This window comes from Galeopterus variegatus, unplaced genomic scaffold, assembly GCF_000696425.1.
Source record: "Galeopterus variegatus unplaced genomic scaffold, G_variegatus-3.0.2 Scaffold133, whole genome shotgun sequence".
Classification (NCBI taxonomy): domain Eukaryota; kingdom Metazoa; phylum Chordata; class Mammalia; order Dermoptera; family Cynocephalidae; genus Galeopterus; species Galeopterus variegatus.
In genome coordinates, this window is record NW_007726244.1 from 879,531 (window position 1) to 897,424 (window position 17,894).

At 44.2% G+C, this 17,894-nt stretch overlaps 1 protein-coding gene across 2 annotated transcripts in view; it reads right to left on the minus strand.

Moving 5' to 3' along the window:
- The window catches only part of MSI2 (musashi RNA-binding protein 2), a 425,361-nt gene extending 407,598 nt beyond the window's left edge, over positions 1-17,763 (minus strand). For both annotated transcript variants that reach the window (XM_008588957.1, XM_008588952.1), the window contains exons 1-4: positions 17,644-17,763; positions 17,239-17,320; positions 16,455-16,539; positions 12,645-12,686 (exon numbers count right to left, since the gene is read on the minus strand). In XM_008588957.1, the coding sequence (XP_008587179.1) occupies positions 12,645-12,686; positions 16,455-16,539; positions 17,239-17,320; positions 17,644-17,734 (300 nt within the window). In that variant the 5' untranslated portion in view covers positions 17,735-17,763. The remainder of the gene's footprint in view (positions 1-12,644; positions 12,687-16,454; positions 16,540-17,238; positions 17,321-17,643) is intronic.
- Positions 17,764-17,894: the final 131 nt, after the last annotated feature.

The window sequence follows — 17,894 nt, forward strand, 5'->3', positions numbered from 1 at the left end:
GACTAAATGAAATTGTTTCTCTACCCTTAAAAATGAAGATTTTGCGACATGGAGCCCCCAGGGCAGCCCTTTTGTGTGTAGATTAAGGATAACAACACCCCCCTTTTATGGTCTGCTTTTTCTCTTCTGGCCCTCTAAGGACTAACTTTAGATATTCTCGTCACCAACCAAGAGCAAACACTTTGTATCTTTCCCATTTTCAAGATGGCAAAAAAATTATTTTCTGGTTATGTGGCAGGAATTAACATTTTTTTCTAAGTGTCAACAATATACCAGGTGCCTTATTTTTATTGCCTAATCTAATCCCCACAATCCTATTACCCCCATTTTTCAGGTGTGGAATTGAGGCTCAGAAAGGTTTAGATACCTTCCTAAGGTCACAGGGTTAGTGGCAGCAACAAGTTTCAAACTAGGTCCCTCTGAGTCCAAAGCCTATGCTCCCAACAAACCACATGCTTTATTTGTTACAACATATGCATTTAATGAATCCAAATTATACTACAATTCTACCAAGTATTCATTTCTCAAATATTATATATGAAAAAATATGTAAGGCAGTAAACTGCATTACTTACAGCAATTCTCCAACTGCTATAGAAGTAATGCAGGTGGACAGCATTTAGCCAATCTTGCCACAGGACATCACCCTTCCCAATGAAACCAAAACTCTCACATCCATAGTGCTTACTATGTGCCAGACACCATTCTAAGCACTTCATTATGTTAACTCATGTAATCCTCATGACAACCCCATGAAGGAGATACTACAATTATCTCCATTTTACAGATGACAAAACTAAGGCACAGAATATTTAGATAACTCGCTCAAGGTCACACAGCTGGTAGGTGACAGAGCGAGGATTCAAACTCAGGCAGCCTGGTTCCACAGTCCACGCTCTTAAACACTAAGCTATACCACCTGCAGAGGAAGTACTAAAAATAACAGTCAATGATTAAAATATGGGGTGAGGGGATGGGGCGGGGTCTGGCCGATATTTGCAGCTTTGTTTCCCATTTCTCAGGCCCCAACCTGTAAGGCACCAAGTCCTTCACAAGCTGGTTTTATGATTTCTATTCAATCCCTCCTGTCAATATCTGAGAGAGAGCCCAGATGACCTGAGAAAGCACAGGGGGAGATGTTTAAAGATGTTTGAGTTCCAACCCACAAAGCACTTCCCCGACACTTGGGGGTTTTGCCTGGATAGCCCTGAAAAAAAAAAAAGGTCATTTCCTATCAACACAATCAGTCCTTCTCCTGGGATGCCCAGGGGGTTCTGATCATACTAACTGCTTCATCTCTTTACAGCCTGGGGAAGAACTCAGGTGACTGTTTCCACAGTACCCTCTCCTCTAATCCACCAGGTTCTGCTGAATAGGGTCAAGCTAGGAGAAATGATGCCGCGAACGCACAGACTCTGAGCAAACAGGGTGATGTGGTGTTAAAGGCAATCACGACATGCTAACGTGGCAGCATGCCAAACCCACGCTGCCCAGGCAGGACTTGTGCGCAACAGAAATGATGCCGCGAACGCACAGACTCTGAGCAAACAGGGTGATGTGGTGTTAAAGGCAATCACAACATGCTAACGTGGCAGCATGCCAAACCCACGCTGCCCAGGCAGGACTTGTGCGCAACAGAACTTTAATTGAATTCTTTCAGCAAGTGCAGCAGAAAAATTCATAATGAGGCTCCCCCCCAAACCCCACTATGTCAGTCTGTTCTTCAGTTGTGCAGATCCAGTAAAAAATCATTTTTAACAAGGATACGAGACGTGTGTGGACATTAACCTGAACATTGTGTCCTGCAGGGGAAAACAATGATCAAATCCAAGGATTTTTATTTTCAAAGCAATTTAAGGAAGGCCTTCTGCCATAAACAGCTTTACTACCCCTATTAGTACAGGAAAACAAGTTCCGAACCTGGCTCCCTAGTGAAAGATGCAAAATTTGTATAATTAAAATTATACTTGTGAAATTCAAACACACTTTAATTTCCTAAGGGCCCCCTAATCAAGTCAGAAGTTCTTACTAAACCAATTATCTGCTTTGAAAACAGAAGAGGAAACATATACATGTAGCAGTCTTGTGGAGAGTCATAGCCCAGTTTTTTCCTAGGTTTAAGCATCCTAATTTGATCCTTTTTCCCCAGGTGGAAAAGACAGTGAATCTACTGGTCAGTTTTTATTAAGTACTATGTATGTAGTTTGAAATGTTTTTGTTTCTTTGCCTCTAGCTACAAAAGTGACATATTTGAGAGATATCCCCGATGGAACTGAGTTGAAAGGGATTAAAAAAAAAAAAAACCAAACTGTATCCGTAAATCCGCACTGTGACCACTTAGCCCACCCCAGAATGTAGCTTTTTTCATTAAGATGTCACAGCAGTTTTCGAACACTTGCCCAGTCTTGTTTAGAAGGGTCACTCCAACACCAGGATGAGGAATGGGATGGAGACACCAGCTTCCTTTCTGAAACAGGTTGACAACAGAGCCAGAGACTCTCAGGCCCTATCCAGCAAGTCAGCAAGACCCAGGTTTCTCACCTCCTTACCAGGTAATCTACCTGACATGTGGCAGCTTCTCTCCAGTAACTGGAAATTCTTGCACAAGAACAACATGGAAATACGGAATACTCTCCAAGGCACTAAAATATTTAAGAAGTGGTTGTTGCAATGTTCCATTTATACCACCAATATGAAGTGTCATCAGTCTAGGGCCTTTTGGGGGATTAAAAAAAAAAAAGCTGTGCACCAACAGGTTTTCTCTTTCCCAATCCCTGGAATCCATTTCAGAAATGAGAATATTAAGTTTTCACACTCGTAGCTTTGGTGTTCCAGCAGGGCCCAGCTCCGCAATGGCCTCCCATGCCACCCACTCAGGCTCCAGTAAGTAGCCAGACCATAAAACAAAATGCCTCCCGGTTTAAAACTTTACCTTCAGCATATGGGAAGAGAGCCCAAGAACTTGCCACACAGGGCCTCTCCAGAGTGGAGAATACTGCAGGAATCCGAACAGGACTTGGTGTTAAAACTTTCATCAGAAGACTTAGGAAATAGAACGTGTGCATGCACAAACACACACGGGCGCCCACGCAAGCACGCAGAAGAACACGCTCAGCCAAGACCAAGTCATGGGAACTGCTACTTGGCTAGTTCCTTGCCTCCCTCCCACCAGAGCGGTCACCTCATTAATGTCACTCAGCATCACATTTTGCTACACTAGGTCTTTCTGCACTCTATTCCTGTAGGCTTCCATTGTAAACTTCTGTTCTTTGGGAAACGAGCAAAAGCTTTGACGGGAGAAAAGAAAAAACTTTTATAAGGCTTCCCTCCTCATTCCTTCCCTCCTCCAGTTTCTTCTCTTTGGAGCTTTATTCAACATCACTACACACACAAATCATGCTCTGAAAGTCGTTTACAATATGTCAGCTTAAAAAAAAAAAAAAAAAAAAAAAACCACGGCAGCCCGTCTATTTGCAATTGCCCAAAGAGAATAATTCATTTCAGCGGAAGATGTGGATGGAGCCCTGAATACATTCCTACACTGCTTCTGCCCTTCAAAACAATAAAAATGTAAAAACCCAAACCAAAGAAGGCCCGAGGTGGCAGAAACGAGAATCTCTTGACCCCCAAGGAATTTATTCTCCTGGATCTTCTAAAGCACTCTCTCCCCAGAATGCATCATCAAGACCATTTTATTAGATTTTTCTAAACCCTTGAAATTGTCACATAATTGAAACAGAAACAGCAATTTAGAGCTCTGAATAGATTTCTTAAAAAGAAGACTCTGTGCTTGCCCAACATCTCTCCCCTTGGCCGCTCTTGCCCCTAACCTAAATTTAAGGCCCTTACACACAAAACCTATTTATCTTTTAAATCCTCCCCTGCCATAAAAGTTACACATTCCCCTAATGCCTTAGATTTCAGGACATTTGGGAGAAACTCATCCTAGACAACAGGCTAAAAAAAGAATCCATTAGCATTAACTTGCCTGTCACAGCCAGTGACAAATAAATGAATGTGATGCTTTCAGATCAGTCATTGGTAGAACTACCCCCAGGCAGATAAAGACCAGGACTGGGAGAAAGAAGGCTCCTGGGGAGACCTCTCACACAGCGGTGCTCAGCTGTTCCCTAGCTGCTCCCTAGGACTTTACTCTCAGAGGCAGCAGAAACACAGGCATCAGATATGGAAAAGGAAATGGTTTCTTATAATGCCCACTGGGCATCCCCAAGATAAAGGGTGCATGCTATCTTTCCTCGAGAACCAGGACCCCACGAGCAGGCCAAGCCACTGACACAGAATTTTCCCATCTCAATGTGCTGTTCCATCCATCACCCAAGAAAGGAGCAACAGTGCCAATCAATCCATGAGCAGCTAGGTAAGATCCTCCTATGATATAGGCAGTGCCATCTTTAGGGGACAGTAAGACAACTGATGGTTACACTGCACCCACAATGTGCAAATGTCAGCCCGGGCCACTCATCTGCATTAACTCATTGAATCCCCTTAACAATACTAGGAGGTAGGTTCTGTAGATATCCCCATTTAACGTTGACAGTAAAGGCACAAAACCATTAAGTGATTTGTCAAAAATTCCACAGTTGATAAATGGCACTTGATGCTAAACAGGCTCTTAGAAAATAGGCAGCAGAAACTATCCTGAAGCTTCCTGTCCAGGCCATAACAAATTCTATTCCTTGGCCTGAGCATTTCACAGCTCAAGGTCAGGCCAAGTGGAAGAACCTAAACTCTATCCACTCATGTTGGATGCAGCGGGACTCAACGGTTAGGGGAACAAGGCCTTGGGATTCAGGGCAAGCCAACACTGACCCTTACTAGTTCTGTGGCTTTAAGAAAGCTGCATAATCCTCTCAGGCCTCAGTTTACCCATCTGTCAAGTGGAGATAATATCAAGTACTACAAAGGATCATTGTAAGGATTACATTAAAGGTGATTAAGTATATAGAGGCTTCATAATGTGCCTATACTGTACTCACTCACAATAAGTGACAGCCTTTATTTCGAACTAGGATTTTTCTTTTGATTATTCAGTCTCAGAACTAAAATAAGGACATATAGCAGCCAGGCACCCACCCTAAGAATAACTTTCGAGATGACTGGAAGCTTGGGGCTCTCTATCCACGAGAGACAGGACAAATAGGGGTAACTTCTTGTGCTTGGGACCCAGTGGAATACCTGTCCCACCTGGACCAACCATCCTAGGCTGCTGCTACAACGTACCACAGGGTGCTTGTCCCCAATACCACACCTGCTCACCTCACACCACACAGAAAGCAGAGATCAGATTCCAAAGGTGCACTTCCTCACACCAAGCTGCCATTCAGTCAAGCAGGCATTACCTATGAAGTCACAGGTGAGACTGCTCTGAGCCACAGGATACACATCTGTGTCCCACAGGCAATCTGCGATTTCCATACAGACCAATGACATCTCCCTGTCTACACATGGAGCCACAGGATACACGTCGGTGTCCCACAGGCAATCTGCGATTTCCATACAGACCAATGACATCTCCCTGTCTACACATGGTAAGGTCATAATCGGAGCTCACACAAGGACAAGTACAGGACTCTGGAATTTTACACATCATGGTCCCTTGTTAAGGAGGAAAAGAAGAGAGGAAGGTAGAAGGTGGAAACAAGAGAATGACAGAGCTCTTTGTAAGCTGCCACACACCCCAAAGATCAGAGGTGGTATCTGCCAAGAGCACCACTCCTAAAGAAGGGTCTACAGCCAGAGAGAACGGAGATCGAATTAAGCTTAAGCCACAAGTCCATGCGACTGTATCAGCACAGTCCTATCAGTGATCCCAGCTGCTAAATAGGTCCACAAGAGCTCAGAACATCGTACAGAGCACCCCCATGAGCCTGCACACACATATCACATAGGTGCCCCAGCACCTACCAAATGAGGTACAAAGTCATGTGCCCTGTCTGGCCCTCCAGACCTTCCTCAATCCGGCACCAATCTCCTTTCCAAGACTCATCCTAGGCCACTCTGCAGCATACACCCTTCATGACAGCTGCACACCTAACCTTTCCCAGTTCCTAGCGGGAAGAAGAGCCCCACCCTGCCATTTTTCCTTCCTACCTGTTCTTCAGGATCTGGGGCAAAGACCATTGCCTCCAAAAAGCCTAGTTCTTCCTTCCTCTAAATGCTGTTCCTACCCCTTCTACTGGGTTTATCTTATCCTTTCCTGGATCACAGGTCAATCCCTCCTCCCAACCTGGAGCTAATAACCTTGAAGGCAAGAGCTGTGTCTCCTGTCATTTTTTACTCATTCTATCTAACTGGAAGTCTATGATGTGCAGAAGTGCAGTCATAGGAGTAAGCGTTTTTTTTTTTTTTTTTTTTTTTTATTAGTAAAATATGCTTGTGCCCTTAGAGTTTATTGTCCAGCGGAGGTGATAGGACATGAACCTAAACCATAAAACTCAGAACAAAGTGCCTAACACAGTCTCTGGTGCTGAGCAGAAACTTGGTAAATAATTACTGAAAGTGGCAACTGAATGTATTAAAAAATATGGTCCATCCTATTCCCCACCATCACTCCTCCCCCGCTTTGGTGTTCACACCCAACAGCATAATGTGTACTTAACTGCTTGGTTTGCCCAACTACAGTGAAAGCTCCGTGCGGGCAGGAACTTTGTCTTACTCTCCACCCTATCCCCAGAACCTCCTCACATGGTGTCTGGCACACAGTCGGTGTTCAATAACGTTTCGTGAATAAATGAATGAGTGAACGCCCAGCTCAACACCCAACAGATGTCTGTATGCTCAATAACTTTTTGCTAATTTATTATTGTTGGAAGGGCCATAACCAAAGGAGAGACAAAGTGCTGTGGAAATGCAGAGAAAAAAGTACTCCTTCTAACAGAGCAGGAACAGCTTCGTGGAAAAGGGAACGATGGAGGCGGGCTTTGAAAGAGGCATCTGTTGTGTACAACAGGGAGAAAGAAGGTTAGTGCAGAGCTGGGGCCCCATGAAAGGGTGGGCTGTTCAGAGAAGATGCTTGGGTGGATGCTCCATTCCAAGGAAGCAAAAGGTAGAAGAGATGGGAGATAAGCTGCTGGAAAGAGACCCCCGTACAGATCTTGAAGGCCCTTAACTACCAGGCAAAGAAGTTGAGATCACGTTCAGTGGGCATTGGGAAGCACTGTCGGTTTCCTGAATCCCTCCAAAGTGGCCGCACACACAGAGTTAGCAATTAATGAGGATTAAACGAGCTCTTGTTAAATGAACACACCAGATCAAATGAGGGGAGAGATGATGAACTATATCTCCCTTGTGTGTTTTGGGAGCTTTCTGCTGAAGAATATTTGGGTTTAAAAATACAAAGTAGGACATGAAGAGTGGGCACCGCATCAAGCGGCACCCAGGGTGGTGAGCAGGCTCCTCAGAGCATGCTTTCCTCCTCCTCCCTTCCTGGGGCAGAGGAGACTCACCTGTCTGCCACAAAACATCTGACGCAGAGCACAGCAGCTTCGTCGTCCTAGCAGACTGACCTTCACAATGAAACGAAAGCATGCGAGGAAAGAAAAACTCCAGGGAAAGGACATCTGTAGGACAAGGTGCCCCTCCTCCTTGAGCTGACACCTGCTACCGACTTGGAACGCAGGAAGGAGCAACGCTTCCCGACAAGCAAGAAGCTAAGCCACTAATCCTCTAAGGACCTCACTGTTGTGGAAAAGAGCCTCAGACGCACCATCCCATCCTTGCTGGGAATGAGAAAACCTGCCGGCAGGTTGGGGAACAGTGGCTGCCGAGATGACAGCTGTAGATCATGCAAGAAGGCAAGATGCTGGAATGACCCGACCCACAGCAGCAAGGCAAGGCCAGATGCCGAAAACTCACCCTTTGCCCTTGAAAAGCTGCCAGAAACCACTCCCCTGGAACAGGAGGTGTGCGTGGAAATGCTCCTGCTGCCGCTGCACCCATCTGGATGCACACTTAGCAGACAACCTTCCAGGACCCTGGAGCCATGTCCCAGGACAAGATGGGAACAGGAAAACCCAGCTTCTAGCTCAATCCTGCCACAACTTAACTGTGTGACCTCGAGCAAACAACATAACTTTACTGGGTGGCAGCTGCCCTCTCTGTGAAAAAGGCAGACTGGGCTCAACTCATTCATTTAATTATTGAACGCTGACCATCAACCGCTCCCTGCTGTCAGGGGGCTTATACTCCAATTAAGATTCTTCTTGAGAGCTGGCCAGTTAGCTCCGTTGGTTGGAGCACGGTGCTGATGACACCAAGGTCTGGGGGTTGATCCCTATACTGGCCATCAGAAAAAAAAAAAAAAGAAAAATACTAAGATTTTTGAGTTGTTTCACGATTGTAATTCCTTTAATTCTATTAAAGTAATTCTATAATGATATCAGCAGACATTTACTGGGTGCTACTTTGTGCCAGGCTCCTAGAGAAGAATTTTGCATTCATCTTCAAAACAACTCCATGCAGCGGGTACTATATCATTCTCTTCTACAGAGGAGGAAGCTGAGGCCTGGAGGGCTTAAGTGACTCACCCACGGTCACCCAGCTGGGTGCTACTTTGTGCCAGGCTCCTAGAGAAGAATTTTGCATTCATCTTCAAAACAACTCCATGCAGCGGGTACTATATCATCCTCTTCTACAGAGGAGGAAGCTGAGGCCTGGAGGGCTTAAGTGACTCACCCACGGTCACCCAACTGTGACGGAAGGCAACTGGAAATAGGCTGAAAAAATGAGATCTCCCTGGATCGACAGATAAGTTCTAGCCTCTAAAATGTAAGGAGAAAAAATGGCATTAGGAGGAATGGGGAATGTTTCTAACACACAGGATAATGAGGACAGATGGTGAGTTCCAGCCAGACTCCGCTCTCGCCGAAAGATGCTAGGAGGCCCTTGGTTCCTGCATACAAGAAAAAGAACCCACAAGCTAGAGCAAAACTTCCACGCAGACAACACTTCAGCCCAAAAGGAACAAAGAAAGGGTATGGAATGACTGGTCCCCATCGTCCTCATTTCTCCAATGGCTTTAAATTAAGCCATCTTTTTAGAGGAGCATGACCATTTTAATTTTTAAAAAGATGGTGGGGGGACTCTTACATATTTCACAAAATGAAATAATCATTTTGTAGAAATAATCTTTTGCGGAAACCATTTTGGAGAAAAAGGAAGATACAGAATGGACCTATCTTCTTTTGATCAAAATGTACTTCGCTAATTAATGGACACTAGTCTCTAAAGAGTCGCCCTTGACTAGTTAATAAAGTCCCATTATACGTCACTTGAGATGTGAACATTTACATTGCAAGGGGGGATAAATGAACTACAGGATTCAAAACCCTTCCTTCAGTCACTCATTAAAATTCTGGTCAAAACAGATTTTTATTTATATGATACATTAAAGAATGCAATGACAGTAATAATATGAAATCTGTTCTTCACTGCCATGGATTTTCTTTCATATAAAGTTACAGTTTCTTTCCACTATTCTCGTTTTAACAGCTCCGTGGAATATTTCTGTGACGAGTGTTAGCAAGGAGGAACAGCCAGAAAGCAGAGATGAATTTTTACAGAAACAGGCACTGACAACATCATTTACAAGCTCCTCATCCAGTGCAGGAGAAGGGGCACGGTTCACCCCGCCACTGTGACCCTAACACAACAGTGCAGAAGTTTATCAAAGGGAGATAAACGATAAATAAATAAGGCTTGACTTAAAGTTCTATGCTCCTGCCAGGTGGGTTTTGGCCCCCAACACTAACTTCAGTCTGAAATCCTGGTGGCCAGGCTCAAGTTCTATTGGAAAAATAGACAGACAGAGAAGGCACTCCCCACCCTACCCCAATTCCCATCCACCATACAACTCTGACAATTACCTGACAATTACCCCAGTTGCCTCACTGGGGTTGAGCAAGCCCAGAACCATCTGAAAGGATGCCCTGGGGACTAGATGTTGAGATAGAAGAAGACAATGTAACACAATGGATGACATCACAGGGGAAGGCAAATCACCCAGGCCTAAGAACATGGAACTTCAAACTCCTGAGACCCTGGCTGTGGCTCTGCTTGGCACAGCCTGCTGACCTCTCTGAGCCTGTGTCCTCTTCCATAACAGAGGGGAGATACCCCACGGTACCCCCACAGGATAGCACGTGGGTAAAAGGTCCAGTTCTGGAGCCTGGTTGCCTGGGTGCATCTGCTGGACCACTTCTCAACCCATCTGTGCCACAGTTTCCTCATCTATAAAATGGAGATAATACTAATATCCACCACATAGGGCTGTGGTGAGGACGAAATGGATTAATATACATCAAGTCCTTACAACAGTGCCTCGCACATAAACTGGATTGGTGTGAGGGTCAAACAAAAATAACAGTAAAAATAGTCAGCAACACTTACATGGTATGACCATGCACCTGGTCTTTCTTAAAAGCACTTTGCCTTTGTTATTTATTTAATCTGCAGAAGAATTCTGTGAGATGAGGAACTGAGGTTCAGGGAAGTTAAACAATCTGCCCATATTCGCCTAGCAAACGAGTGGCATAGCCACCACCTGAACCCAGGCCGTTGAGCTGGCAAATAACCACCACCATGACAATGACGATTCAACCAACAATAACAGTGCTGAGGGGATGAGCTGCGACACCCTCGCCACATACATGCTATTTACTCTTCACAGAATCCTTCTGAGGGAGCCACCGTCATCACTCCTGTTTTACAGATAAGGAAACTGAGACTGGGAGAAGGTGATGTGCTCAGGGACAACAGTCAAACGCTGCAGGAGCTGATGCAAAGAGGATGAATAGCAACACCTCTTGTATAGTGAAGTATGTCATAAAAAGTAAGGTATTATTATCATTATTAAATCCCTAGAATTCCATGCAAAGATGTCCTCCCCAACTGGCTGAATGTTAGTTAACTCACCTCTAAAAATCTGACAGTTCACCTATAACATCCCAGACTTGGGGATGAAGGGGTGGGGAATACACACTCTGACAAGGTTGAGAAACAGTCTGTCTCATTCTCAAGTTGAATGCATCACTGAAAACCAAATGGCAGAGTATATTAAAGTGAAATATTGCCTTCCTAGTTTAAAAAAAAGTAGGCAGGGGGTTGGGAGACAACCAGGGGGAAGAGAAAACAGATCAAACCCATGGTTTGACTAAGTCAGAGATTTTTCCAGTTTCCCTCTAGAGTAATCTGATCCAAGTTCTGAGTGATCAAATGACTAATGTGGAAATTTAAAGATTCACACTTATGGAAGAAACAGAAATTCTTCCAAACTCACAAAATACTGCTAATTCTGGGAAGCCTTCTGAAATATGAAGGATCACACACAGTTTGGAAAGCAACTGAGAAAGTTAGAACAATCTCAAAGTTTGTGCTAAGTACAGACCTCTTGGGTTCATTAATTCTTATTATTTGCTTAAGCATCAGGAAAAAAAATGCCTTGTGAAAATACTTCAGTATATTTACTTAAAAATTTTGTGTTTCTTTCTTAAAAAAGAAAGAGAGAGAAAAAGAAGAAAAGAAAGAAGGAATAAAAAGAAAGAAAAAAAGGAAGGAAGGAAGGATCAATCACATGGCAGTCTCCAGACCCGAAATTCTCAAAATATCATCCGCAACAGCCAACTTTTTCTTTACTAACGTGGAAAACCATTCCCTGTTTTACACGAGGTTCCGCTTCTGGGAGACTATGCTTAAAACAATAAAATGAATTTGCTAAATCCACAGCCCTTTCCCTTTAAGACCTACAATCAGAAGCTTCAGCTTTTCCCCTTTTCCTAAAACAGTATCAAGGCCACAAGATGCAGAAAAGTATTTCTTCCAATGTCAAGTAGGGAAGAAAAAAGTATAATTAAAAAGTGTAAATTTAAGTCATAAGCCCTTCAAATTTAACCTTAGGCTTTCTGGCAGCTGTGTTCTCATGCCACCCATGGCAAGCTCAGTGAAAACTATGTTAACTACACACTTCTAGAAAAGTGAAGCCCTATCTCAATTCTCTAAGCAAGTCTTGTAGTACCACTCCTACGAAGTCACAACATTTTCAGAACTTCTCCACCCAGGCACCAGCACTTGCACAAATAAGAAGCTCTTTTGGTTTCAAGTGTGCTCTGATTTATCCACCCAACCCAAAACCAATATGTCCACTGCTTCCTCTCTCAGATTTAGGGCTTTATGGGTCTATGAAGCTGTTTTTTCGAAGAAGAGATACGCTGTTTACTTAATTTCTATGCCTCTCCATCAACTCCAAGTTGTAAGACCTCAAAAGAGTACCGTCCAAAAAAGAGTCAAAAGAAAATCTTCAGCTTTTCCTGATACGATCTCAGCAATGCTTCAAAAATAAGTAGAACACTTGCATAAATATTACAACAGATGGAGCCATGTCCTCCCACTAAAGATCAGACTTGTCCCTGCCCCCAGCAGGATGCTCAGAACCAACCTTGGGATGTCTAACTTGGAGACGCATGGTTATCCCACAGAACTCCTTGCCTGGGCTTTCACCTCCACGTGCTGCCACCCTGAAGGAACAGCGTAGACCAGGTTTCGACAGTTCACTGCCAATGCTCTGAAACTTGAAATCCTCGGCAACCATCTCTGAGTGCTAAAATCCTATCGTTACTTTTCCTACTTACCTTGGGTTGCGCTCGACGAGGAAATGCAACTTTGGGGTCAATCTGGGAAAAAATAGAAAAGTAGGAATCAATGAAGCACTGTAAGGAGACGAACATATATATGATTAACCATCTAATTATTAATCACTCATTTCTCAGGCTTATAAACCAGCTTTTAGTAACTTCTTGGGGAATTCAAAAGTTCCTCAAACTTTGATCTCCACTTTAACCATCCCTCCTCCAATGTGACTGATATAGCTAGGCTTTCTGAAATGTGCCACCGTGCATTTCAGTGTGTAATGCTCTCACTCAACTAGATCTCATGTATTCTTATTTAGGCAAGGGCTTCTTTTTCACAGACACTGAATATTAAATGATACCTTCATCTAATTTGCAATGCGTGGCTGAGAGAAAAGATGGGAGCATCATTATCACTGCAAAAAAAAATCACAACCTGAAAATCAAATATAACTACCTTCTAGCAGTAGGTAATTGGATGGTAACTAAACAACACAGGAGGGGAAGGGGAATTCCAAAAAAATTTTAAATCAACAACATCTAAAAACTCCTCATAGACATCCAACACAATGCTCGGCTTGAATTAATTTGCTCGTTTTATCAAAAGGAAAGTTACCCAGGATTAATCAAAAAGATCATTTGTTTTGTAGTTTTTCAAAAGAAAGCAGGTGTCAAAAAGTATGGAGCCTGACTTGATTCTTAAAATAATAATAATAGAAGTAAAGAAAAGGAAGTACATGAGCTAAATCCACCTGGATTTTAAAAACCATGGGGGATAAAAATCGATGCATAACCTAAACCCAAATTAGGAAAGAAAGCCCATTATGGGGAGGGTGGGGAAAAAAGAATAACTGAACACAAGAAGAAGTCATAATCTCGTACAATAATTAGGGTATTCCCCTTACCCCAAACTCAATCCAAATGGAAAAACATCCTTCATTCCAGATCCACTTTTGCAGAGCACATGATTCTCAATCAGGGACTAGCTTTACAACTCAGAGCAATTCCCACAGAAGCATTTGAATCTCATTTGAGGGGGAAAAAGTTATTGGACAGATAAAACAGGAGCAAAGGAATAAAAAAATTTTTCCATTGTTGGTTTTCATTAGATTTCCAAATGTCACAAATCTCTGGGTAAAATTCAACGCAGAGAGTGGCATAAATATTGCTACAAGTTATATATTTATAGTCTTTTGCTTTCATATTAAATTGTTTTCCCTATTAAAAAGTAAATCTCACCCTTGTTTTCAGTTCTGCATGGGGGGAAAAAAAAGTAATGCTTTGGAAAAACGCACAGGGGTCGGAGAGTGCGAAGCACATCACAGATAGTTCCTTTGTACAGAGTCACACCCCCTAGGACACCTGCCAGTAATAAGACATACAAGAATTTACCAATTTTATGAAGGTAGTTGAAAGGCCTAATAAAAGTCTGCACTGTGTTTTCTACCTTTAAATATCACCTGAGAAATGAGAGATTACTTTTCAAAATCTATAATAGATAAAAAAATCTCTGATCTAGGAAACTACCCTTTCATAAAGATTAACATTACTGCATCTACAGGTGCGTCCAGCACTGACTAAAGCTGTCTACCAGAGAAATACAACAGGTGTGGATTTTCCATTCTGTTGACCAAACGTGTCTTTTCATCAACACTCCCCCAAAGGATTTTTTTTTTAGCTGACCAGCACACAATTGCAATCAGAAGTCACCTTGTTTATGGGGTGACAGGGAGGGACATGTTGAGGGTGGGGTCGGGAACTGGAGGAAGTAAGGTTGTAATGAAGAAAGTGTGGCACTAAAAAAAAAAGAAAATCTAAAATGATAAAACTAAAAGCCAATTCAGAACTGCTGTATTGTGTGTGGTGTCATCAGTGTGCTATACCAGGATCAGAGTTCTTCCACGTGCAAAGTTTACACACTGAGATCCCCAAAGGAGGGCAGGGGTCAAGAAAAGTATGGCAAATCCCAACCTTTTGCACATCCCTGTCAACTATTTTTTTAAAACAAACAAAAAAGAAAACTACCAAAAATTAAAACATTAGTTAGTTAGGTACAGCTCTACTTACTGTATCTACAAGTCCTCTAGGAAAAGACTAGGGTACTATTTTGGATGCGAATGGCCGTTACCTAAACAAAGCTTTTAAGGTAACGGGTAAACAAGATCCTCGTTTCCATGTCAATAAACCAACCGCTTCTGCCTCCTGCACTGAACGTTGAAACAAAGTCAAAAGCTAGGTTATACTAAATAATAGTGACCAAAACATGTCTACAAACAATCAGGGAGGGAACAGTACAGGCTTTGCACCTGACAACTGAGGGACAGGACCCACCAGCCACCAAGGAAACCAGAAACTATTCCTCCCACCCAGGTGGGGAGAGGGGGTGGACAATAAATTCCCAAATTTGCCTTGAAATGATTTTCCTCTTTAATTTTAGTAGCTTTTTGGAGTGCCAAGCCAAGAAGTCAAGGGAAAAAAATTCTTCGGACATCCGTTTATTCCTGAAATTATATTATCTCAAAGTACAAAAGGCTGGGCCGCAAGCTATGACAACTGCAGTACAATTAATAAAGCAACCAAGAGTGCTGGGGTCTTTTCTCAGGGGAGGGGATGTGCACCTGACTTCTTTGATCAGAGAAAGAGGGTGAATTTGCAAAATCAATTCAAGTGCACCAAAGGTTGCCAGGTTTTTTTTTCTTCTTCTCTTCCATTCCATGTTAAAGCCAAAAGGGACTTGGAAGATCACCTCTTCCCATTCATTTTACAGAAGAGGAAACTGAGGCCCAGAGGACAGGGAATGACTTGCCCAGGTTTATAACAGGCAGCTGGACTAGAACCCCACCTCTTGCCTTGTCTCAGTCCCCCAGCACAGAGAAGTGAGGTCCCACAGTCCAGCACTACATCCCAGTGTCATCTTTAGGCCACTGTTTCAGACAGATATATACAAATTGTGGGGAAATTCTGGTAGACATGCAGGGAAGGGAGGAGAAGCAGGAAGCCAACACAGCGGTAAATAACACACTGCCAACTCCCCTCCTTCCCATCCCCATCACTAAATTTATTATTATATACTGACACTCTCCTCCCTTCCTTTTCTGACCTCTACCTAGAGACTTTTCTCCTTTGACTGTGGATTTTTAAAAGTTCTAATGCTATAAAAGTAGACACAGTCAACTGAAATGATTTGAGAAAGAAAGGGAAGAGAAAAATCACTTTGAAACCCAAGGCCTTATCAGCCTTAGATTTCACGCCATCTGGAGTCACCTCGTTGGGTGCCCAGCTCCGCTCCGCTAGCGTCTCCTTCCCTTCTCAAACCGCATTCCAAATCCCAAGTGCCCCAAGAGAAACCTGTTGCCTGGACCTGTAATGAGCGTCCCCTCCCCTCCTTCTCACTCCTGTCCCCCTCGGCCGTGAAGCCGACTGTGCCTTCTAAGAGCCGATTCCCACAGCCACAGTTGGTAACGCGTGCTGTGCTCGGCTGACAAAGAAAAGTCACGTTTGCTCTCTGGTGGAGTTTCTCTGCACGGTCCCTCGGCCAGGAAGATAGCCTCTCCCGGAGCCGAACCCCCTCCCCCCAAGCCTGAGCTTGGCAGCTTCTGAGGCTGCCGTGGGACAGGCTGTAAAAAGAAAACCCCAAACCCAGCCACCGCAGCAAACTTTTGAGCCAACTCGCCAGCTCGGTTTAAAAGTACCCAGTTCGAGCACAGAAGCAAAAGAAGGCGCTGTCCCTTTAAATAGGGCTGTCAATACCCAGATCGTTTCTGAAAAGGGGCGAACAACAACAAACAACAACAACAACAACAGGCAACCTACCGTCTTGGAATCTAACTCATGGTGGGGCTGACCTAATACTTTATCTACACTTGCTGGGTCTGCGAACGTGACGAAACCGAAGCCTCTGAAAGGAGACAAAGGGGGAGAAAAACAAACAAGAAAATGTGACACCATTGAAAGCAACAAGGAGTGGGACCGACTGCAGGAGGGGGAGCAAAAGTTGCCCCCCACGCCCCCCCACGCCCCTCCCCTCCCCAGCCCCCCTCCTGCCTACAGCCCTCCACCTCGCGAGAAAAAATATCAAGGTTAACGGGGGAAGTGGAACGGGGGCAGGGCGGTGGAGGTAACTTGGAAAATGCCGGTGCCTCCACTCTTCGGCCACCTCGGCTTCCTCTCCTCCCCTTCCCTTTCTTTAACGCTTTGTTTTATTCCGAAGGAAGCCTGGCACTTGGTAGAGATTCACCCACCTTTCTAAGAGGGGACTGAAGAGTTCGAGAAGCTGAGAGTGTGGGGTAAGCACACACTAAAAAAATAAAACCATGTGGAAAGTGAATGAAGCTGAACGTTATTTTAAACAAGAGAAAAAGAAGCGACGGGAAAATGTCTGAAAGCGGAGAGATGGGCATCTCTGCATCCAGAGTTCAGCCCCAATTAACAATAACCTTTGGGGTTATGGGGGGGGGGCGGATAGAGCGACGTTCGAGACCAGCCACGCGCCTGAGCCCCACTCTAAATCCGCTTAGCTACTTCCGAAGACACCTCCAAAAATAAAACTTAAACTTTGTTCTAAAATAAAGACAAAATCCTGAAGGCAATGGTTTACCTGGAGCGTTTCGTAGTGGGATCTCTCATGACCATACATTCTCTAATTTCTCCAAATTTGCTAAAATAGTCTCTAAGGCTATCTGTAGAGAGAGAAAGAGAGAGATGGGGGGGGGAGAAGGTGTGGGGGGAAAAAAAGCAATGCAAATTTTGATCAAGGACAAAAAACAAAGTAGTTTTCTGTTGTTATTCTGTTTTGTTTTTGCATTTTTTGCACACGCGGGGGAAATTCGGCAACAGAGGTCGCATAGAGGGCTCGGAAAGGATTTGCTATTTAAAAAAATAACCTTGCACAGGAGAAGTGGGGAGCCAATGGCCGGGGGGGGGGTTCCTACACCAGGATAACAAAGAGCAATAAAGAAGCCAAGAAGGGGGGGACCCAGGCGTCCCCCCCTCCCTCCCTTACCTGGTGAGGTCTGCCAGCTCAGTCCACCGATAAACATTTTACTAGAGGGAGAAAACATAACAGAAGTGAGCACCGATGTCAGATCGGCCATTTTGACGTGTAACTTACAAAAGCTAAAAGGAAAGCGGGGGGGAGCGGGCGAGCGAGAGCCGGGAGGTGGGGTGGGGGAGAAGGTGACGGCGAAACGCAACCCAAAGGTGTGTAACTTCCACGGGGGGGTGGGGGTGCGCCGAGGGGCGGGGGGACGCGGG